Here is a 25223-nt window from a genome sequence, read left to right as displayed (position 1 = left end):
CACAGACAAGACGCTCACCTGACGAATCCCGATGGGCGAAACTTTGTAAAGAAAAGGAGAACAATTATCTTCTTTGGGGATTATTTAGCATTCTTGTTGTTCTCTTTCGAGAATCTACCCTTGTGGAATGATTTTCATTGAGTTGTGCCAGCAAATCCGGGATTTATCTTGTGTTGTATGTATGTGTGTGTGTGTGTGTGTGTGTGTGTGTGTGTGTGTGTATCTATATATATGTGTGTGTGTGTGCGCGCGCGCGCGCGCGCGCGTGTGTGTGTGTTCGACAACATCTTTGTAACGACAACCTACCTATAATTAACAAAGGTGTTTTTTTCTTTAATGACATTATTAATTCCTATCAGCAATGAAGTGCCGAACATTGTCAACACTGAAGATCCGATATATAGGACTTGAACATATGGCAGCTAGGTTAGTATGTGATGGACTGTTATGTGAGCACCATGCACATAGGCCTATAAAAGACACATTATCGACATTCTTTGTCTTAAACTAATTCATCTTCCATCTGCACACCATGGAAATCATTTTGGCAATGAAAATTAAGGTCTGGAGTAACGAAAACAACACGAGCTCTCTTATTTTCAACAGAGCCGTCTGTGAAATTACCTTTAGATAGTTACAGTATTTGTCTTGCAAATTAATTCGTACATGTGACGAAAGTAAATTAATGACGCATCTTTGGTCAGATCAGTATGATCGATGTCAAATTGCGCTCTTTAGAATTCCCGTATTGGAGGAAGTGATGCTGCAGATCTTTTAGCAAGATGTGGGGGCTTATTCAAACCAGAATTTGTTATAATACTTGACATGTATGTTCCCAAAGTGGTATGAGAAGATATAGATGTAGCTCTCTTTGGAAGATCGGATTTGAGTGTAATTTCTTATTCAAAATCATTTTGAACTGTTAAACTTCTCATAACAAATTTGCCAACCGCAAGTTCCCATTGATCCTCTAATGGTTGTACTCCCGCTGTACTGTATGTTTTCATACTTCAAGCATAGTCTGGTAAGCCAGATGCAAGTTTATATGTTCTGCGGTTTATGCTTTGATTTGTATTCAATAAATATTTTGGTGTACTGAAGTATACTTCCTGTGCATACATAAATTTCGACCGAACGATTGATGTACAAAGTTATAATAAAATGAACATATCCTGGCTCCATGCTTATTTGCATACAATTTTCAAAGAGTTTTATTTTCCCTAGCTTTTGCTAAAATGCAATGACTATGATGATTCCAAATTGATTTTGCTACACAGTGCATTCCAAGGGATTAACTTTTTTTTTAATGTATTCCAGAGAGTCATCATGAATTTTAAAATAAGACAAGGTTGCTGGCCTGGATCCATTGTTAAAAAGTATCATGTGTGTTGTACCAGTTGATATCTGCAGTCCATTATCACTCATGTAATTTGCTACCATGTTTAACTCATTTTGATGTAGCTTTTTGTGCAGCTTAAATATCGGGCTGGTGTGTTCTGTTTAATTGTAACTTGCATCAGTATCCATATATCGTCAGCATATTGAACCATTACAACATTCCTCTTTAGGCTTTTGTTGTTGTTATTGTTGTTTTTCCTTCGTTCATTAAAATGTTGAACAACACAGGAGTAATTACATACCCCTGGGGAATACATGTCTGCAATGATCGTGTAGATAAATACGTATTCCCTATTTTAGTCTGAATTTTTCTGTTTTTTAAGAAGTCTTTTATAAAGTTATACGTCTGTCCTGATTATCCAGTCGTCTCTAGTTTGAACATTAGACATGAATGCCACAGTTGGTCATAAGCTTTAGTTATATCGAAAAAACTTTCGTTTTGTAAATTGGTGCTTAGCCTGAGTGGTTAATTTTGCCCAATCAAATGTAGTTCTTTTTCTTTTTCTTCTTCTTCTTCTTCTTCTTTTCTGGGTCTTTTGTTTTGTTTTGTTTTTGTTTTAAACCTGCTTGGTTTACAGGGATAACATTCTTCTCACAGTTGAAGACGAGTATGTTAAAATGATTTTACTAGCAACTTGCAAACATGAGAAGTGGGTTGATTCTTTTTTTCTTTCTTTCTTTTTTTTTTTTTTTTTTTTTTTTTTGTTTTTGCTTTTTTTTTGTTTGTTTTTTTGTTTGTTTTTTGTTTTGTTTTGTTTTGTTTTGTTTGTTGTTGTTGTTTGTTTGTTTGTTTGGTTAGGTTTTTGGGGTTTTTAAAAAAAAAAATTTTTTTTATTAGAACTATTATTGACTCTTTCCAAACTTTAGAGAGAACATTTACAGGATCTTTATAACTTTCAGGTTTTCTTCTTTTTCTCTGAGTGCCCTCTGTATGTACCTGTGATAGTCCATCTAGTCTGCTTACATTAGAAAACAAGCTGACAAATGCTTCAGTTTTTTTTCCTGCTGATGCAGGGAACTTATTTATTCTAAAGTGACAGGATGCTCTGGCAGTTTTATTCCATTCTTCATGATACTTAATTGATTCTTCACTTTTTTTTAATAGTATCTTTAAAGTCTGAGACTTCAGTGTCACAGAAGTTTAACCAATGTTTTCTTGGCTTGCATTTTGCTGACGAGGGGAACTTATTTATTCTAAAATGACAGGATATTCTGGCAGTTTTATTCCATTCTTCGTGATATTTGATTGATTCTACACTTTTTTAGTATCTTTAAAGTCTGAGACTTCAGTGTTACAGAATATTGTCCAGGATGTTTTCTTGGCTTGCATTTTTGTCTGTCTGTACACATAAATACCATCGTCAGTGCATGTGTTTGCGTGGGTGTGTTTGTGTCCGCGTGTATGATTGTTTACGATCAGATTAATAGATCTATGTGTACATAAGCATGCATGTACCGATATTTGTTGTCATGCTCACATACACCCCCTACTCACCTGGCTCTCCTCAAGTTCATCCATGTCAAGTAGCGTGGCATGTAGTCCACAACAGGTGACGAGGCGGTGACAATCCAGCGGTTGGAGCGGTCGCAGTCAAAATAGGGGTCAGAGATGAGCACCGGCAGGCCCTCCTCGCCAGACTGCTGCCCGGGCTGAGGGGGCCCGAAGAACGAGTCGTCCGTGAACTCGTCCTGGATGAACACCCCTGTCGTGTTGGAGTACTTGATGCCCACCGAGTACGTGAACTTCCTCACCGAGTCGTCCTTCTCCACCAGGTCAGGCAGCCAGTCGCGGTACCACGGGTTCCCCTTGTACTGTGGATGGGTGTAGTTGCGGATCCTGCCAGAGCCGTAGTCGTGGATGTCGATGGTGTTGTTGGTGGGCTCTCTCAGCCAGTTTGTGGCCTCGTTGTAGTCGTCAACCCTCCAGGCGCGAGGTCCGAACAGTGGCAAAGTGGTGTTGAAGGGGATCGTGCGGTACCAGTTGGGGTAGCTGCAGTTGAAGTCGAAGAAGACGGAGGAACCGTTGATGAAGCCAGGGTTGGCGGTGACATCGGCGATGTGTCCCATATAGATGTACATCAGTCCTGGCTGGGTGTCGAAATCGACGCTTTGGTTCAACTGCTGGTAAATGAAGCTGTAGAAGAACGCACGGTTCAGAGCCATGTTGTGAGCGTGCAAGAGGTTGGATCGGTTGGAGTACATGATGGTACTCAGCAACTTGTTGTATCGAGGCTTCTGAGCCACCGTACCTGGTCTGAACTGTAGATCATCCTGCCGTTTCGAGCGACAATTCTCCCCCGTGATGCTGTAGAATTTGTCGTTGATTTCGTCAAAACGGTCCGGTCGCATCCATTCGAATGGTGTGTCTTCACAAACTGCGAAAAACAGGAAGGCAAGCCCCACTGCCACACACAGGAAGAGCTGGTTAGACTTCATTTCTCTTCAGATGACGGCACGGTTCATCACATAGTCCAGGGAAGGTTCTAAAGGTGAATTTGTGATACAAAATTCCTCAAAAGTTCAAAACTGCCACTATACTTCCGCATTAACTGTTCAAAATGGCGTCGACTGTGTCACCCTTATTCAAATAAGAGAATGCAATACTGCAGCATGCATGAGCTCTGAATAGATGGACTGAATGCATCCGGTCTTTGTTGACATAGAGGGCGCCACTCAATAGGGCGTTAAACTCGTTCAACCAGCACGCATGCCCGCGCGGGGTGCGATGGCGACGGTCGAATAGTTAGAGCGCTCAGTCTCCGTCGCACCTTGTGCAGACATGTTCCGATCTGTCAGATCAACATGCGTGCAGGCCTGGCCTTAGTATGCATACGCACGTAGAAGATCAAATACGCACGTTAAAGATCCTGATTTTTTCCATGTCAGCGTTCGGTAAGTTATGGAAACAAGAAAAAAACAGAGTACGGTTGCCTAAATGGCGAGGTAAATAAACATAACGTTCATACAGTTCGTATACGTAAAATGTTACATGTCTGTGTGAGTGTGTGTGTGCGTGACCGAAAACCTGACTGAATGACACAGGAAACGAAATGATGAGCACCAAAAGGCAGCTGTCCATCGGCTCTACCCAGAAAGACAGCCTTTTTTATGCAAATGACTCCGTAAGTGTTTAGAGCTTGGTCAGAGGGGGGCTGGGGGGACGGGGGGGGGGGGAGCAAGCAGGGAAAATGAGTGAGAAAGCGGGGGCTGTGTTCTACATCAGAGTAAAAACATGATACTACTATATGTACAAACAAATAAACTTGTGCTAAACATAAAATGCATACAGAACAACAAAGCCACACAAATCCTTACATATGTTCCAACATTTCACACACACACACACACACACACACACACACACACACACACACATTTACGACGTGTGTGAAAATGAACAAGGACATTGAACATTAATCAGTTCTTAAGCTATCAACCCCTGCACGTGTACAGAAGAGTGTATGGCTTTTAAAAAATGTATATGTATTTTTCTCGTTTCTCTTTTCTGTGAAACATTTATGAGCGCAAAATTATTTTGCAATTAATTATCCCTCTCTCTGTCTCTGTCTCTCTCTCTCTGTCTCTCTCTGTCTCTGTCTCTGTCTCTCTCTCTCTCTCTCTCTCTCTCTCTCTGTCTGTCTCTCTCAACTAACCATCCACCATCGATGTTTAAACAAGTTTGGAAAGTTACTTTCTATTTTGACCCCGTCATGTGATCACACTGCCTTCGAAGGTTTTCTGCAGCGGCAATTAATGACCGTGCAGACTAAATACACAGCACGATGCTCTTTCAGTTTTCTCGCTCACTGAAAGTGTGTGTGTGTGTTTGTGTGTGTGTGTGTGTCCCGGGGGGGAGGGTGGGTGACAACGACGACGACTTTGACAGTGATGACCGGATGATGATGATAGTCCACATGATGGCGGTAAACATTGTGAGCAGTTTGACGTTTAAACAGTATTTTATTTGGAACATGTCACAATACAACACAGATATCGATGAACAGGACAACAAGAAAATCTTATATAAAGTCCTGTCCTGTCACATGTACATACTGAATATGTGACGGATGTCATCATAACTAGAAGACGTGAACATACATGAGTTTTGAACGAAACTAAGCTGAGATATAAATAAAGTGAACAAAATGAATAAAAAACGAGTGGTGGAGGAAGAAGTCAATAGAGAGAGAACGAGAAGCATGAACGCTGGGGCACAAGCACAGCAAGACTTAACTTGGCCGACAAAGCGGCGAGGGCCAACCGTCCCACGAAAAAAAAAAAGAAAAAGAAAAAAAGGCAAGCACGCCATCATGTATTCATATCATGAGCTGGCAAATAAAAGGGCAGCACTGTTTCAGGTACATACACTGACATATATGCGTATAGACAGGATATTACTCATCGTTATAAACCTTTGAATTAGATGCATGCAAACATATTTGTATTTGTATTCCTTTTTATCACAACAGATTTCTCTGTGTGAAATTCAGGCTGCTCTCCCCAGGGAGAGCGCGTCGCTACACTACAGCGCCACCCATTTTTTTTTTTTTTTTCCTGCGTGCAGTTTTATTTGTTTTTCCTGTCGAAGTGGATTTTTCTACAGAATTTTGCCATGAACAACCCTTTTGTTGCCGTGGGTTCTTTTACGTGCGCTAAATGCATGCTGCACACGGGACCTCGGTTTATCGTCTCATCCGAATGACTAGCGTCCAGAACACCACTCAAGGTCTAGTGGAGGGGGAGAAAATATCGGAGGCTGAGCCGTGATTCGAAACAGCGCCCTCAGATTCTCTCGCTTCCTAGGCGGACGCGTTACCTCTAGGCCATCACACACATGCCCATCCACACACACACACACACATATCTATATATACATATGCATATGTATATAAATATATATACACATACACACATATACACATGGACACATATACATATACATAAAAAGAGGGAATTGTCTGAATTAGGGATCGAATCGTTCGCTTTGAGTAATAAACTTATGAACAGTTTCAAAGATGCTGACATTAATCTCAAGACTAAAAGAGGTGTTACCAAATAGTAAGTTATGTACAGTGATATGTTCTTGTGGGAGATTATGAATAGTGTTTGCTCTTTGTATGTTGTGGTTCGGGCAGTGTAATGTGAGCAGTTTAAAAGCTTTAAGCTTTTATCTGTCTATTGTATTTATATATCTGTCTGTTTATTTGTTTGTTCGGTCGTTGTTGTTTTTTCGAACACCAATGATGCTTCGAAACCGAAACTTCTCTCTGGGCTCTTCCATGGTGCTATTTTTGGCGGGCCTCGCTTTAGGCTGACGTAATTCTCAGAACGGGGAAGCCCCTTCCATGGAAACCCGGTCGACAGACAAAACAGGCCTGCAGAAGCGCAGCTAAGTTTTTTGGACCAAACGTGCTTTATTCTCGAGGTAAGTTTCCAATTTGATGAATACTTACGTACTGTTTATTGACTAAATTTGTGAAAATCTTTCTCGGCTCACTTTCAACATTATCAGCAGTTGTGCGTGTGTTTGTGCTTGCTTTAGTTCGTCGTTTGTAGATTACAAATGTCGTCTGCTTGTTCAAGTTGTTATGGCTGCCGCTGACAGTGCAGCGCTTGGAAATTTTGCTAATGTTTTATTTTGGTGACGTGGTGACTTATGCTTACACGTTGCAAAAGCAGTGCCTACGTATATATTTTGTTCACCAAGTATTTACGTGTTCTTAGATTTAGCTGGTTTTACTCGTTCAGATTCAGACCTCGACGCGATTGTCGTAAATCGTTGCAAATGGCGCCCAGCACTGTACAGTGTAAGCACAAGCCTTCCTCATCGAACCTGAAAATTCAGCGTAACCAAGGTCGACGCGCTCTTTCAATATCATACACGTCTGGAAGTCGTAATGTCAGTCTGTTTCATTTTGTTTATTATTTTTGTTTTATGATATTTGAAAAGCGTTGTTTACGTTGATGGTATAAGTGAAGGATTCACCCACAAACTGAAATCGAAACTTCATTTTAACTTGTAAGATAGCATGAGTCATCGTTCGTTTCATAGGGGTAATTACGTGGCATCACACGAAGTGATGGCGCTGGCATTCATGCACACAAAAACTGATATAGCTTATTCATCACACACACACACACACACACCGCACACCGCATGCGCACGCGCCGGTGTGCAGTTTGCCCAGTGGCCAGATATACAAAAATATAACCACACAGGCCCGCCAGCCAGTACACACGGCACTCACACACACACTCTCTCTCTCTCTCTCTCTTCCTGGAGGGAGAGAGAGTGTGTGTGTGTTCTCTATGTTTCTTTTTCTTATGTAGTTTATTAACACCGCCATGCTTGAGCCTATATATATATGTGTCTGTCAGTGTGTGTGTGTGTGTGTGCGTTCGCACGCGTGCGCGCCGGCGCGTGTTTATCTTATTATTACCATGCTTATGCCTTTATGTAGTATATAGTTATGTACGTATGTTACTGACTTTAAGTAGTATCGTGTAGTGCATGCAATGACATATATAATTGTAGCATTGTGTAGTGTTGACCCCGTTTCAGGGCAGGAACTGGATGAATGAAAGCGCTCCAGAGCTTATCTATTATCCTGGAAAATAAAGAAGTTTGTCTTGTCTTCTCTCTCTGTGTCTCTGTCTGTCTCTGTCTCTCTCTCTGTCTCCCTCTGTCTCTGTCTCTCTCTCTCTATCTCTCAGCGCTTGCGCACCAATTTGTCAGTTTGAGCGAGTGCGCATTTGTATCATGAAACACACGCTCACTTGCACTCAAAGTGAAAAGCAGAATGAGAAAAAGAACTAGCAGCACCTTTAGTCGAAGAAGTCGTTGTAGAAGCAGCTGTGGTATAAGTAATGCTATTAGTGTTCTGGTAGTTGTTGATGGGCGCCCCGACGACTCCAGAAGGCGTTAAGGGCGAAAGAAATGGAAGGAAGTTGTCTATGGATGTGCTTCTTTGATACCAGTCGTAAGCTCCGTATCTCCACTGGTTCACATTAATTTCTGGGTTTCCCCATGTCTGATTCAGTAACTGATATTCTCTCTGGGATGTATCCCTGGTTCAAAACTTCAACGTGTGTAATTATGTATACGTGCGTGCATGCGTGTGTGTGTGTGTGTGTGTGTGCGTGCGTGCGTGTGTGAGTGTGTGTGTGTGTGTGTGTTTCAGACGAGAGCGAGCCGCGTGGTTTCTACCAGTCATATCGTAAATAAACAAATTAATTGAACAAAAGAATTTTGTCTGTTTACATACATGGTCATCTTCGGAAAAGACCCAAGGTTCAAGGTCTGTTCCTCCTGTCCAGTAACTGAGCCTTGAAACAAACTGCCATGTCCGTCTGATAAAGCTCACTAACGTACACCACACAGCGTGAACATAAAAACCCCGAATATGTCAAAGTTAACCAGCAGATATAAAGACTCGGGAACAAAAATGTTAAAGTTCAAAAAGACGTTTCTGCTTCACGAAAACTTTCCCCCAACCCGTCCCCACTGCTCCAAACGTTGAACCGAACGCTGATCCTAAAACACCTTTCCAACGACATACCTACCTACACACTTCAAGATAAACACCCTCTCTCTTTCTCCTCACCCCCCACCCCCACCCCCACCCCCACCCCTTCTGCTCCTCATCCATGCAAGCCACACCCTGATGGTTGAACCGTACACATATCATTCTACTACACCCATAGTTTTAGTGATTCCTGCATCGGGACACCTGGCAACAACAGAAAATGAGCAGTGTGAAAGAATACAAGAAGAAGCTCCAGGTGAACTACACCTATCTGGAAGAGAACCTGGAGGTAGACCCGGTCATGGACCTGTGCTTCGAGAGGCAGGTCCTGATCCGAACGGACATGGAACGCCTCCGAGCGGAGGGGAACCGGCCCGACAGGGTGAGGCTGTTCCTGAGCATCCTGAAGGCCAAGTCCAACGTCAAGAGCTACGAGGTGTTCCTGGAGACTTTGGGCAACGCGCGTGTCGGGCAGGAGTTCATCAGGAAGATCCTGGACGAGACAGTGGTGTCGGTGGTGCCGGAGCAGCATGATGAGGGTGAGGTGGTGGTGGTGGTTGGGAGTGAGTTGGTTGTGTTTGTAAGGGGGGGAGGGGGGGGTGGGGAGGGTGGTGCGCGTTGTGTGTGAGTGCGCGCGCACATAATTTATTAATATAATTATTTTGAATTATCGTCAACAAACTATTCGACAAATCGTTCACATGAGACAGCCTGCGTGTGTTCTCCATCGCCATATACACATCGATCAGACGTGTCAACACGGGCACCCTGCCAAAAGACGGCAGGCCGCTATGGTGATTTGACAGCTGGGATCCCATATTTGCCTGTGACCTGTGTGTGTGTGTGTGTGTGTGTGTGTGTGTTGCTTATGTGTTGTGTGTGATTTGAACGTGTACTTTGCGTTATGAAGAAATATGATTAACATAGCCTATAACATTTTTTAATAGAAAATTACGGTTTTACCCAAAATAATGGCGTGCCTTTGTGTATATCTTTTATTATGAATTTCAGCATAAATCTGTATATGATACCCCACCGTTTATCAGCATTTGCACGTAACGTCGAACACACTGAACTAGAAATTTATCATCTGGCTTTTTACAAGAAGGAAACGAATGATGAGCGGCTAAAGGCAGTTGTCATTCGGCTCTACCAAAGATTGGCGCTATACTATGTATCATTAATCACACACACACACACACACACACACACACACACACACACACACACACACACACACACACACACACACACACATAGTGATAATAATAATGATGATGATGATGATAATAAGATCATGATGGACCCGGACACTGCCCATATTGTCTCGCAGAGTGGGAACAGCTGCAGCTTTTGGAGCGGATCTTGCGGGATAGCCTGGAGGTGGAGGACAAGGCTGAGCTGCCCGTGGAGGATGTGGAGAAGGCCGTGAGGTTCCACCTGCACCAGATGCACCAGCCCCTGCTGCTCAGCGTGTCCGAGATCCACGACCTGGTCCCCAAGGTCTTCCCACGCGTGTCCAGGAAGAGGAACAAGCGCAGGAACGTGTATCCTTTGGGGGAATATACAGATGAATGTGTTTTATATATATATATATATATATGTATATATATATATATATATATATATATATATATATATATATATATATATATATATATAATCATGTTGAGATGATAGAAGAATTTTAGACTTTACATTCAATAATAAATAAATGCTGACTTACACTAGTTACAACATAGCCGTCGGCTGCCATCCGGCTGCCTTCATCGACTCTGTGCTGCCGAGAACTTGAGTTGTGCACGCCAACCTTAGCAGAACTCATGACGTGTGGCTTTTGTAGACTGCTTGTGTGATGTCTTCCACCGTTGGCTTGGCGGCTTCGATGTAAATGGCCTCCTTCACTCCTCTGTGGAACCGACCCAGCTTCTGTTGAGTGCTTACTGTCCTTCCCAGCCTTTCTTTTTGACTTGAACAAATAGAATCTGTTTCCCATCAACATTTGCATTTGGGATCGTTCAGACTATGACTGAGCACAAAAAAGCAATAACCACTCGTGAAGGGAAAAGGAGGAGATCGTTGTGAATGAGCTCAGAAGGCAAAGGTGGATTCCACACGAGGTGTGGTCCAGTCGATCACTTGATCAGTTGATGAGAGTGGAGGTTGTTTGTAGCTGTAGCTGGGATGCAGGTGAACAGAACGGATGCAATGTATCAGATCACAGATATTTTAACTCGGGATCTTAGAGGTTGTTTTTTGTTGTTGTTGTTTTTTTGTTTTGTGTGTGTGTGTGTGTGTGTGTGTGTGTGTGTGTGTGTGTGTGTGTGTGTGTGTGTGTGTGTGTGTTTGTTTGTTTGTTTCTTGTTGTTTCTTTTATCCTTTTGAAAAGGTAGAACTATTTCAAGTTGAGTGAAAAACTCAAACATCCTCAGTGTAATTTATGAACAGAAGTTACTCGATCCTGGATGAAATGTATCAGATTTTAGAAATTCTGCACAGGGTCTAAGGCGGTTTTTTTATGTCGAAATGTGGCAGGTTAAGTGAAGAACCGAAACATTCTTCTTCGTTCGTGGGCTGCAACTCCCACGTTCACTCGCGTGTACACGAGTGGGCTTTTATGTGCATGACCGTTTTTACCCAGCCATATAGGCAGCCATACTCCGTTTTCGGGGGGGGGGGTGCATGATGGGTATGTTCTTGTTTCCATAATCCACCGAACGCTGACATGGATTACAGGATCTTTAACATGCGTATTTGATCTGCTTGAGTATACACACGAAGGGGGTTCAGGCACAAACAGGTCTGCACATAATCATGTTGACCTGGGAGATCGTGAAAAATCTCCGCCCTTTACCCACCAGGCGCCGTTGCCGAGATTCCAACCCGGAACCCTCATATTGAAAGTCCAACGCTTTAACCACTCGGCTATTGCGCCCGTCATTCTAAGTCTAATTTCTGTGACTCAGCCAATGAGAAAGTGTTGTGGGCGGGATGTCGAAAGACGCGCGGCTGAGTTCCATTCTCTGTGTGCGTGCTTGTGTGTGTGTGTGTGTGTGTGTGTGTGTGTGTGTGTGCGTGCGTGCGTGCGTGTGACATAGCGAGAAAGTGTTTGTGTATATGGACAGAGAGAGAGAGAGAGTGAAAGGGGCAGAGGGAGAGAGAGGGAACCTGCCTTAACCAGTGTCAGCACAGCATTCCTGAACTGTCGCCTGAAAGTGGAAACGCCTTGTGAATCTGACACTACTTCGGAAGGTACTATTACTACAACATACATGTGACCTGTACGACAGATTGCACCAGATTATGTCATGAATTACTTTCTTTACATGCTGTGGACTTTGCCATTACTGCCGTGTGTGTGTGTGTGTGTGTGTGTGTGTGTGTGTGTGTGAGTGCGAGAGAGATAGTGTGTGTGTGTGTGTTTGTTAAGCTGCACAAAGACGCTCACCCCTAAACGTCGTTCACTGATTTTTTTTTTTTTTTGATTTTTTTTTTTTAATCTGTATAGATTTTGTCACTGCTGAGGCCACGGCTCCTGTGCCTTTGGAGAAGGTGTCCGCAGAGAGGGTGGCAGCTGTGATGAGGGTGTGTCTGGAGAAGCACGGCATGGACACGGGTCTGGCCGAGAGGTTTGAGGAGGAGGAGATCAGCGGCGACGCTCTGGAGGACCTGGATGAAGCCCTGATCGAAAAGCTGTTCCCAGAACTGAAAATGGGCAAGCGCCTTAAACTTAGAAAAGCCATAGGTGAAGTGTTGCAAGAACTACAGAAACCACCTGAAGTGGTGATCAACGACAAGATAAGAGCAGGGGTTCGGAAGCTGGAGACTTTCAGAGATTTTGATACAAGATCTGGCTCCATGGATGTCTACGTGAAAGGGCACGTCTTGCCCGACGAACAGTCCAGACCTGGGTTCCCCCTGCATGCTATTCATAAGTATTACATTCTGAAGAAAGGCGAAAACGAAACGAAACTGGCTCAAGAAGCTGTACAGTTCGCTGCAGCGTGTATGAACGAGAGAGTCAACGGCACGTTTCACGTTGGAGTAGCAGGAAAGTACGACGCAGCCCCTGCGTATGCCGCTGGACAGATCATTGGATTGTCTCTGGACAGACAGAAGTGCGAGTTCGCAGTCACAGAGGAAATCTACCGTGCCTTCTTTCCTGACCAGCGACAGATTGCCATAAAGTGCATCAGAGACCCCGTCTTTGTTCCCGTGGTGGAGAAGGGCACCAGCGGTCAGCATCTGTTCGTGGTGGAGATAGACGTGGTGCCCCACAGCAGCCTGGTGGAACACGAAGCTTTCTTCCTCAGCCCGGTCAGTGGCAAGCACTCGCTCTTCTTCCGATACACCGATGGCGCGGCCAAAGCCGCGGAAGGTCAAGATCTTCTCGAGTTCATGAGCCATAGGAAACAGCTGACTGCACAAAGGAAAGACAGCGAAAAAACGTCCAAGCCACGGATGGTCGTTATGCCAGATCTCAACAGAAAGCTTCACAACCTTATGACTGGGGAATATGAGTATGAACTCACAGACGTATATCCAATTCTGTTCGTGGCTCCCTGCCCTAAGGATATGTCCAATGACTCTCTTGTGGAGAACTTCTCCTTTGTGAAGAGCTTAGCTCCTTTTGCTGTCTTCGACTTTGACTCATCAAACCAGTCTGCAGATGGACGACCAATGGGGCTCTATCCAGTTGTGGAATCACATCTGGGGCAAATCTATAAAGCACTGACTACTGATAACTTTCACAAGGACAGCGAAGAGAACAGATCTTGTGGCGGCAAAGATGGAGTCTCCAAACTTCTCGAAAGCATTGAAACCTCTTCTTTCAAGTCATGGATTTTCTGTAACGGATATCCTCCTCTTGGAAAAGAAGAATTCCAGCCAACAGAATGGAGAGGCAAGCGTGCTGAAGGTTTCAAAGAAGCCATACGCTTTTACAAAGAAAAGATTCCGTCAGAAAAGGCGTGCATCATCATCTTACTTTTGTCCAGGAACTACGATGTTCTCTTGGGATCCTTAGAGGAAATCTTCACAAAATTCCCAAACCAGTGGATCCTGCTGGCAGAGTCAGAGAGGATTGCCCAAGATCTGATGGTGGAAGTGGTCAGGCGGTGTTACGTGGAAAAGAACGTCTTGGAAGAAAGATCGGTGATCGGGATGCCTTGGTCACATGTGAATCAGAGCATTATGAACATATGTGGATATAAACCAGGCATCGGATGCACACTACCCTCCTCTACCCGCTCACCATGCTTCATGAAAGAAAGGGAAATGAACGAACTTTCGGACCTGGAAATTCTCAGCATGAAACAGTGTGAAGAAGATCATCTTGTGAAGAGAGGCATCCCTGAGGTGATTGATAAGAAAAAGCGCAAAATGGAGATCGACTTCTATCGCGGAAAACAGGTGAGCTGGTGGAACTTTTACTTTGGGGACCATGTGTTGAGGAGAACTGAGTTCAACGACCTCCTAATGCAAGTCAACCAAAGACTGGAGGGTGATATTCCAGAAGATGAGAAAGTGGCTGTCATCTCCCTGCTTCACCAGAGAGGTGCAGGAGGCAGCACAACAGCAAGAGAAATTCTTTGGGAAAAGAGGAAAGAAGTGCGTTGTTGCGTGATCAAAAGAATAACTGACCAGACCTGTGACCAGATTGCACGCTTCAGGAATTTTCAAGAGCAGTCACAGCCACAGCCCCCACTGGTTTTGATCGATAATGAAGATGAGGAAAAGGTTTTCCAGCTTTGCTCACAGATGAACGAGAAGGCAAGACGAGAGGCAAGAGACAGAGGAATCCATGTCTTCTGCGTTCTCATCATCTGCGTCCGTATGGTGGAATTTCCAAGAAAGAGAGACAGGTCCAAAGTCATGCTTGGACATGCCCTTCAGACGAACGAAATCCAGTGGTTCCGAACCAAGTATGAAATCCTTGAAGAAAGATACAAAAAGCAGCAGCTTTCTCTTCATCCCAAGCTTCTCATTTCTTTCAATATCTTGAAGGAAAATTTCAACCAGCAGTACATCAAAGAGACTGTCGGAGAATTTGTGAGCAAGATCCATCAATACCGAGAGAAACGGCTTTTGAAATACATTGCTCTCATTAACAGCTTTGACCCTGACTTCCAGAGCATCCCAATGAGCTGCTTCAACCCCGTCATGTCTCCTGAACATGGCAAGCAAAAGCAGCGACCAATGCTGGGACAGAAGACTTTCACGAAAGACGTCCACTGGGAGGCATCCCTTAGCCAGTCTATCAACGTCCTCTTGAACAGAACGTCAGAGTCCTGTCTTGGAGGGGATGTCAAGGCCCTCAGAATTATCAGCAGCAATCTGTCTCGAGAGATCCTGAAGACCTTGTGTTTGATGGAAAACAAAACAATTAGTGATGTCATCTTGGAGTTTCTTCACAGTGGCATCTTCCAATCAAGCAATGAATCCAGCGTGCAGAACAAACTGGTGAAGATAATGAAGGACATGCTGAAGAAGAGAGCAGCTTCAAAGAAGGGTCGTGCCAAGTTCTCGCCGCTCATTTTGGAGATAGGGAATGACGAAGGCTTTGAAACAGCTGCGGGAGTGCTCAAAGTAGGGTTTGAGAAGTTTGACGACCCGATGATTGCACAGCAGATTGCACGAATTTACATTCATTGCCAGAACTGGACACGTGCTGAAAAGTATGCACGGATCGCACTGAACATGGTGCCGAAGAACTCCTACGTGTGCGACACACACGGTCAAGTCTTCAAAGAAAAACTGATCAGTGTGCTGAAAACTTGCCTTGAAAATGAAGAGATCCTGGAGGGTGAGAAGGCCAAGGATGTCATCGACATGGCGTTTGATGCCATAAAAATCTTTCGCCGGGAACAGAAGCTGAGCGATGAAGACGTCACTGGCTACAACAACTGTGGCTTTTTTTCTGAACTCCGAGTAGTCGTCATCATCCTTGACTGCTGCCGCTTCTTCCGAGCATTCAAATACGACAAGGGAGAGAAACTGCATCGTTTTCTCGTGAACATTGAGGAGACGCCCTGGGAGCTGATAGAAGAACTTGGTGAAGAACGTGTTGCTCAGCTGAAGGGTCTGTACCATGATTATGAGAGGCCGATGAGGCGCCTTGAGGATGAACAGATTCAGCTGAAAGAAGATTCCTGCTACCAGTACAGCCCCAGCTACACCAGCAGTATCAAGGAAAGGAAGATGTTCGTGCATCTACAGGAATGCCTGGATACGTACTTTGGTGAAGACTCTGATGTCGTCCCAAAACATTTCAAAGATGCAGATGCCTGCGAATTCCGTCGGAGAAGGGTCAAGAGACGTGGCGGGAACTCACTGAGATCAATATATGGCCTTCGCGATGAGTACAACGCAGCCAGTGAGTTCGCAGTCATGCACTCTCTTATTGAGAAGAACGTGAACTCGGATTACTGCACTGCGTTCGATCTGAAGACCATACTGAATCTGACAATGGCCCGCATTTCGCAGGATGAGAGTTACGCTCAGCGTCTGTCTCTGGGGCGTGTTTTGGAATGGACTTTGGATCTGTATGACAAAACAAAGCAAGATGTCATCCCCTACCTTGAGGCCTATCTCTACCTGGTGATGTTCCACTGGCCCACAGAATGGCGCCTCCAACAGAAGCTCAACCTTTGTCCATGCAACAAAATCAAAGACGTTATCAGAGAGTGGAAAGCCGCTTTTCAGAACAACCACCCAGCACAGAAGGAGCAAGAAGGCAAGAAGCTTATGGACAGACGAAAAGGCACAACCCTCTTCTTCCTTGGACAGGGAGAAAGTTTTCGCGAGATTGTATTCTGCAGCGAACTTCAGGCTGTCGATTCTGGTCACAAAATGGGGGATAGAATCTGGGACAACGCCGAAGCGAAGAGAAGACTGAAGAGTCTGCAGGGCACACTTTTGCACGGAGGGGGAGAAATGTCGGTGACCATTCACTCGCAGAAAGGCTGCGCTACGGTGCTGACCATCCCCACCTCCTTCCCCATCAAGGATCCCTCCCTGTGGCAGAAGAGTGTCCGCTTCGTGCTGGGATTCTGCTGGTCCGGCCCAAAGGCTTTCTCCGTCACCCGCAACGAGGAGACCATGGATCTGCAGGCCGCTTCCACCCCCATCAACTTCCCGGAGCCCAGGAGAAACTTCGACCGCTCTCAGCAGAAGATGATGTCCGTTGTTGCCGTCAACGAGTTCTGGAGGCGCTTCTATGACAACCGGAGTAAACGAGGCGTGGTGGAGAGAGACATCAGCCTGAATGAGAAAAACCCGGTGAGTAGTTTTTGAGAGGGCATATTGTGTAAACTACTTCGTGAACTTTGTTACTGTTGAAAGTATCACTGGGATTGAAAACAACAGTATCTTTTCAATCCTTGCTTCTATACGATTATGGTGTCATGTTTGCAATTAACTTTAGCATTTACTTCAAATTAGATATAAGACTGAATATCGAAAACAGATACCACCTGCTTTCAATCTGTAACGTGTGGCTAGAATCACCAATGGACAATAAGAATACGAATAGAGGGGAGACATTTCATGTGGAGATTCCGATCACAAATATGTGTGTGTGTATGTGTATATATGTGTGTGTGTGTGTGTGTGTCACAGAGAGAAAGAGAGGAGGCGCTGGTAACAATTATGAATGTAAATGTTCTTTTCTTGATTCCCAGTTAGCAGAGATTTTTTTTTAAAATCACAACCTTCCTTTTCCATGTGTTCACTAGCTGAAGACCAAGGACCTGAAGAAGCAGAAGGTGACCCTGGAGAAGGAACGCCTGGATCTGGTGGAGAAGAGGACCTCGGTGCTGCAAGGTCCAGATCTGTGACACGATCACTCGCCGGCACGTGCAGGAGTCATCACTCCATCAACACGTGGAAACCTGTGGAGACACTGAATTCTTTGTGTCTTCCACACCAGTGCTGCTGACTTGTGATGAGTTTGGAGTTTGTCTCTAAAGCCAAAGAATGTGGTCAAATATTGTTAATGCTATGTCATAACAAAACTTTTTTTTTTTGCGATTGTTTGCACACAAAAAAAAAAAAACACACAAAAAAAACACGCTTCATTCCCGCCCCCTGGTCATTCATCGGTTATAGTGTTGTTGTTTTTTGATACTTTATTTGTTTATTAATTCATGTAGTATCTGTATTCGTTTATTCACTTGTTTGTTTGTGGTTAAGCTCACAGAACTCGGACAGTATTTTGCACTTAGGATTTGGTGTTCCAGAATATGTTGAAAATGTTTGATGAACTACTTTTGTTCATATAATGCAGTACGTTTGGCAAACACAGCGACCACAACTTCCTTCGAGAAACTGACATTGTGCAGATAGTAGAGGTTTAGTGTGAAATGGGTGTTGATTTCATTCAAAACAAGAAGAACAGTGTATTGGAGGCTGGCTATTGGGAGTTACATTTTTATTTCATATATCTTTCATGTGTGTTTGTTGTGTGCAAATGCATCTGAAAAGCTGCATGTTTGCACACATTTATTGAAGTTCATTGGGTTGTTTTTTTCCATTACTCTGTTACACCCCTACCCTTCAGTCTGTTTGTTTATTCTTGCCAAATTAAGACACTGTGTATCGATTTCTGTCAAACAGACCATGTAATGAAAAAAAATTCTATGTTGGAAAAAAAGGACCCAAGAGCATAGGTTATCATGTTGTTGGACTATTTTTGAAAGAAGCGTGTGCCAACATGACAGTTCTTATTCTATTCAGAATATTCCCTTTTGTTTTCTGACTCCGTCGACATGAGTGTTGATATTAATTATGAAGGACTGTTGTTGATATTGATTTTATAATGGTTACATGTTAACATGCGTGTGTTCTAAACATGATATCAGCAAACCTCAAGATTGCTGTCTTGTCAGACGTCCGTATGCTTTAGGAGGAGCAGGCTGGATCCGTTGTACTTTGTTGTTGTTAACATTCACTTTTGGAGGTATTAGGAACCATTCCGATATGCCACAGAGAAAGAGAAACACTTCGAATTTCGTAGTTCACGCTTTCATCCACAAGATCATGTCATCAGATTTACGGATTTTCACATTTATTGGCTTGAATCGTGTTTTTTGTTAACCCTTTTTTTTTTATATACAATGCAGTTTTGCACGCATGTGTGTGTCTGTGTCTGTGTATGTGCGCATGCGTACGTGTGTGTTACTATGTGTGGAAAGACGAAATTGAAACCAGCAGCACAAGTATTAGTTTGTATAAAATTGTAATGTTCTGAAACCGTTTGTATTTTTAGAATACAAAATTATTAACATTAGAAGCAGCATAAATAATTACCCAGTTTATCCAACTAGATCGCCGCTTTACCATTCCAGATGAAGAAAATGAATTTGTGTAATGAATGTTCTATGCCTATGCCACGCGATGAACTTCGATTTAAGATGGAATGTCCTTCATCGTCTTCGTTTTGACTCCCACGTTCACCCGTATACACGAATGGGCTTTTTCGTGTTTAGCCGTTTTTACCCCCGCCATGAAGGCAGTCATGCTTCGCCTTCGGGGGGATGCATGACGGGTATGTTCTTGTTTCCAAAATGTACCGAACGCTGACATGGATTACGGGATCTTTTAACGCATTGCGATTTTGATCTTGTGCATGCGTATTCACAAGAAGGGAGTTCAGGCACTAGTAGGTCTGCGCATCTGGAGAATGGAACCTTTACTCACTAGGAGCCGTGAACCCGGGACCCACAGATTGAAAGTTCAACACTTTAATCACTCAGCTGTTGTGCCTGTCAGAGAGTGTCTAAATTATATCGATTTGCATCACAGTTATTTATGAAAATAATTTCACCTGCCGATGTCTACACACTGCATGTCATTCATTTTCTTGTATAATGACATGTACTTAGTTACATTTTTTCATGAATGATCTTGTAAATCGCCATGTACTTGAGAACACTTCGAGTATGTTACACCACCGTAAGAGCTTTTTACTGTTTTCGTGAAAATGAAATATGCAGCACATTGGAAAGGATACCAGTGAAGGGTTTTTGTGCATGGGCTTTTTCGCGTGTATCAGTGATTTGCGGATTTTAATTATTACTCGACAAGAGCGATGTGCTTTGTATAAGGTTGCCAGTGCGTACTGGTGAATGAGATGTGCTTTGTGTATCAGAGATTTGCGCCTGTGTGATTTGAGACTGATGGTGCCTTTGTTGACTTACATATTTTTTGTGTCACTTAGTCTTAAATATGTATATTTTAGCCAGTGTCATGTGAGACTGTTGGGCCTGCACTACACTCGGCTTATATCACAGATTGACATAAGTTTACATTTGGGCCAACAGCAAAGTGAGAGCTGTATTTTCAATGGTTTCTCCAGTCAATGGGAAATCATTTACAGTTTAGTCTTTTGTGAAGGACTATGACTCTCAAACTAGGAGGCAAAATTGCACTGGCTCTTAGTGCTGCAGCCTTGGGGACTAGTTGGCCTTTGGGAACCATCCAAACGCCGACTGTCCTAAAACCCTCTTGGCCGAGAGAGTGGGGATGTAACTTGGGCAAGACACTCTCCACTATAATCAAATTCTAGTCCAAATAGTCGGAACAGCAGTTGCCTCCTCTGCTGTTCTGATGGTCATAGTCGGACACGACTGACTATCATATATATATACATGTGAGACTGTGTTGACTTTGAAGATATTTTACGTCACTAAGTCTTAAATCTGTAAAGCGTGGTGAGCCCCATCTGAGACGAGGTTTCTGCGCTATATAAGCCTGCCTGCATAATTATTATTATTATTATTATTATTATTACAGATGCCTTCGTGGGTAAATGCTGATTTATAAGGCGTAGTAGGTTTAATAATTATGAGAGAGAGAGAGATTTTCTTAAGATCCGAATGTGGTTATTATGGACAGTATGTACATAATAATTCTTGCTGTCCGGTACAAACTGGTACTGTGGGCATTTTAAGATAACTGCTTACTGTGATTTAATATATCTCTTTGTTGGAAATAGAAATTTTGCTTCGATGTTGTGGATTATGCAAGCTACAGTTAAAAAAGAAAAGAAAAAGAAAACCTTTAATCATTTAAATAGATATCCAAACGACCAACGAGCACGCACACCTATATTATTTATATCTTTGTGTGCGTGTTTTTGTTTTTCACACACACACACACACACACACACACACACACACACACACATCAGTAATTGTGCAGAATTTCAACAAATACAAAAGCACGCTGGTTGTCATTATGATTTTATGTATTGTTGTGTATATACAGTACAGTTTCATGCAATAATCAGATTTTTTATTTCTTACATACGTGTGGGTGTAGGTGTGACTTGGATTGTCCCTACGTGTTTATTCAGAACTCCGTGAGTTTATAATTGTTTTGTATGTTTAATTTTTTTTTTTTTTAAGGATTTTTCAGAAGCAATAGCGTGGAAAAAAAACACACAGATGATTCTACCGGCAAAGATAATAATAATTGCTTTTTTTTTTAATGGTTAAAATATTTTGTGCCATTTTTCATGAAAATGTTTGGATACTGGATTCGTTTTTTTCTTTGAATGTTTTGCAGCACTTTTCATGTTATTGAATTTTGAATAATTATTGGTTATAAAAGCCTTGTTCATCAGGTTTATATATATTTAAAACAATGTTAGTTGAAAGCTTTGCTTGTAAAATGCCCGCATGAACATTTAAGATAGATCGTCATGTCCATATCAATTTTGTAGTTGTTGTGGGTTTTTTTTTTTTTTTTTTTTTTTTTTTTTGTTCTTTTTAATGTTTTGTTTCTAAATAGCTCAACATATGAGACATACCATCATGTTCATGTCACTTTTGCATTAACGTTTTTCTTTGATGTGGTTTATTTTGATGTGTTACAGATTATATCTTTAATATTTTAACGCATATAAAGATAATATTTATACGTTTTTTGTTATATGATACTGATTTTTTTTCTACATTTGTTATTTTATATTTTTACTAGCAATCATGTTATTCATTATAGGTGATAGCTTCTGCTCGAAATAGGTGTTTTAGCTGTTGGAAAACTTACATTTTTTGCTGTGTTTCACGATTATCATGACGCTGGATTTCATTTACACTTCTCATTTTTGTTGTGGGTTGTAGCTGTTGAAATGTTAACGGAATCTTCCCAGTTTTTACTGCGTGGTCGTTTATGTTCTTATCTTAGGTTTATTTAATATGATAGTTGAATTTTCCGGAATGTTTATTTTCATAGAGAGTAGTGAGTGTGTGTGTGTGTATGTATGTATATGTATGTGTATATATATACACATACATACAGATATATATATGTATATATATATATATATATGTGTGTGTGTGTGTGTGTGTATGTGTGTGTATATATATATATGTGTGTGTGTGTGTGTGTGATATTTTCAAAATCATGCAGCCTAGTGTGTGGTAAGTACTCTGTCTGGACTTAGCTGCTTATCGGTCTTTGACAGCAGCAACCAACATTCAAATCCCAGCTAAAAACTCATCTGTTCTGTGAGGCGTTTTGTGATGGTTTTTGGTTTTTTTTCGCGGCCGTTAGTTCGAGCTGTTTTCTGTTCATAGCAGCGTTTGTGCAATGTTGTGTGTGGTCAGTCATTTTTTTTAGCTCAGCTGCATGTGAATGGGTAATAGTCAGCCATAACAGAGACATGCGCTTTTCAAATGCCATTCGTTTTTTCATTAATTCAATAATTGTTGAAAACATTATAAAAATTGCTTCTCTTTTTTTTTTTCACTGCAACATTTCTTCAATCTCTTTGTCCACCGCCACCCCACCCCTCTCTCTCTCTCTCTCTCTCTCTCTGAGCGACATGAAAACTTTCTATTCATTTACCACAAACACACAGCAACAAGACTGTTCGTTCTTTTGAACTTGTGTTTCATACATTGTTTTCGGTTGGTTGGAAAGCGCGTTAGTCTTCAACAACATTTTTGTCGTGATACTGGAGAATACTGAAGGTAACATGGCTCGGGGGGTGGGGGGTGGGAGGGGTACACATTATATATCATGTCCAAACATTTATCACACAGTGATAATTTTATGATTTTTGTTAATTGTACAGGCATGGGGCGCATACATGGCGATTGTCAGTTGGAGTATTGTTAATGTGCTTGTATGTTTTTCGTTGTTGTTGTTATATTTTTAGTAGGTGTGGTGTAGCGTATCTGGATCAGTCCAAGCGATTTGACGCCTCTTTGAAGCTGGAAATGTTGTTAAGAAGATGATGTTGATGATGATGATGTTGATGATGATAAGAATGATGATGATGGTTTTGTCTTTATTCATTTTTCTTCTTTTTTTTCTTCAGAAATTGGATTTCAGCGCTATACATGAGTAGCAGGAGAGAGAGGGTGGGAGGAGAGGGAGGGAGATGAGAGGGAGGAAGGAGCAAAGGGGAGTGAGGGGAATGCGGATATCTGTCTTCTATCCCTTCACCTTCACCTCTCCCGTAGTCTGGGTTCAGACCGTTGGGGCACCGCTGCTGACCTGGCCACCACCCCTCTCCACTCTTCACGGTTTTCTGATTTCCTCAGTGCGTCACCGAGCGTCAAGCCTGTCCACCCCTGGATGTTGTCTTCCCATCTCTTCTTCTGCCGTCCTCTCCTTCTGCCTCCTGGTACGGTGCCTTGCAGGAACTGTCTTCTATGCTTACGTACAATTCTATCGAAAAATACAAACATTTCTTTTCGTCTTCCTCCCCCTCCCACCCCCCCTTTTTTTTTTTTTTTTTACTCACTTGTGTAAACAAAGTGAGTCTATGTTTTAACCCGGTGTTCGGTTGTCTGTATATGCAAACTGCATTTACTGTTATATTTATATTTTTTGTATTCTCTAAACTTAGCACTTTGATCTGATATTTTGACACAACAACAAGAGCAGTCATTATTTTCATTTTTTTGTTCAAACAGGAACTTCTTTTGCTAAGCATGGAAGTTTATTTTGCAAACGTTTTTGGTGCAGATAGTAAAAAAGGGAAATTACTCTGTAATTAATGCTAGGGGACTTAATTTGCCACAAGTGAATCGTGAAGACCTTGCCTCTCTTGTTTTTTTTTTGTTTTTTTTTTTTTTTATAGAACAAACGATTTAAAATGTTGATGATTTTTTTTTACAATAAGAGAAAACGTTTCCATTTGTCCGTTTGGTTTTTTTGTGTGTTTTTTCATAATGTACATCTTTGGAAGTTTCAATTTTTCGAATTTTATCTTGTTGAAGATGTTTGATGTACTAATTTTGTTCGATCATATAATGCGGTTTATAATGCAGTACGTTCGGCAAACACAGCGACCACAACTTCCTTCGTGTAATTGACATTTGTACAGCTAATAGAGACTTCAGTGTGAAATATGTGTTGATTTCATACATAACAAGGAGAACAATTTATTGGGGGATGGCTGTTGGGAGTGACATTTTTATTTATTAGTTTGTCCGTTTCTTTTCATGAATGTACATCTTTTGAAATTTCGATGTTTCAGATTTTGTCTTGTTCGTGTTATTGCTGTTGTTGTTGTCTCAAAAGACCTGATCAGTGTGTTGTGTTTATTCGAAGGTCAGTCTCTCTTTATTTTATAACTGCAGATGCGGGTCTAGCGTATATGGATCGGTCCGCACGCTTTGAAACTTTCTTGAAATTGACATTCAAACTGTCCTTCTTCTTCTTCTTCTTGTCTTTGTTGCAATTACAGAATCAAAACATTATTGTTTCTGAATACTTGAATATATGTTTGTTATTTTTAATCAAGGAAACAGCTTTTAAACCAAAATAAAGCACAAACAAAGCAAAATAGAATTTAAAAAAAAAATGTCTTGTTCATTGTAGATTCACCCACAGTGTAAGTACGAACACAAACACACTTTTTCAAACGGAATCAAACTGTATGAATACAAAAAAAGATTGGAAGGAAACATACCGTAACTGTAATTCAAAATGATAAAATGTTTGGGACAAGAACAGGAAGAGAGATCACAACGAAAAAGAAAAAAAAGCACTACTGTTCTTTATAACTCGCATATTATCGGTATATTAATCTTACTGTGATAAAAGTTGTTTACTTGGTGTTTTATAAAGAAATTCAACAAGCGCATTGTTTAAAGTACAATCACGATTTTGATACAGTTATTGTCCAGATCAAATATCTGCTATCATTAAGGATGAAAGCAATAAGCAGATCAAAACTACACGATATGTTTTTGATTGTCCATTCTGAAAAGGAGCGAAAAAAAAAGAAGTAATGAACTTTATGTTGCTGTTAACATGCCTGTCTTATTCAGGATGTTTAGT

The 25223-nt window shown here is 42.0% G+C and overlaps 2 protein-coding genes across 2 annotated transcripts in view; one reads left to right on the top strand and one right to left on the bottom strand.

Annotated features, from left to right (window-relative positions):
- The window catches only part of LOC143282762 (uncharacterized), an 82897-nt gene extending 78938 nt beyond the window's left edge, over positions 1-3959 (bottom strand). Inside the window, exon 1 of the mRNA XM_076588516.1 lies at positions 2894-3959. Within this exon, the coding sequence (XP_076444631.1) occupies positions 2894-3834 (941 nt within the window). The 5' untranslated portion in view covers positions 3835-3959. The remainder of the gene's footprint in view (positions 1-2893) is intronic.
- A 5068-nt stretch (positions 3960-9027) lies between these two features.
- LOC143282761 (sterile alpha motif domain-containing protein 9-like) lies at positions 9028-23182 on the top strand. The gene is made up of 5 exons (XM_076588514.1): positions 9028-9463; positions 10258-10471; positions 12112-12176; positions 12433-17204; positions 17660-23182. The coding sequence occupies exons 1-5, from the start codon at positions 9145-9147 to the stop codon at positions 17759-17761; spliced, it is 5472 nt and encodes a 1823-aa protein (XP_076444629.1). The 5' UTR covers positions 9028-9144; the 3' UTR covers positions 17762-23182.
- The last annotated feature ends 2041 nt before the right edge of the window (positions 23183-25223 follow it).

The sequence above is a fragment of the Babylonia areolata genome, chromosome 6, assembly GCF_041734735.1.
Source record: "Babylonia areolata isolate BAREFJ2019XMU chromosome 6, ASM4173473v1, whole genome shotgun sequence".
NCBI lineage: Eukaryota > Metazoa > Mollusca > Gastropoda > Neogastropoda > Buccinidae > Babylonia > Babylonia areolata.
The sequence above is the reverse complement of the archived record's forward strand: the minus strand, read 5'-3'. Positions and strand labels throughout refer to the sequence as shown.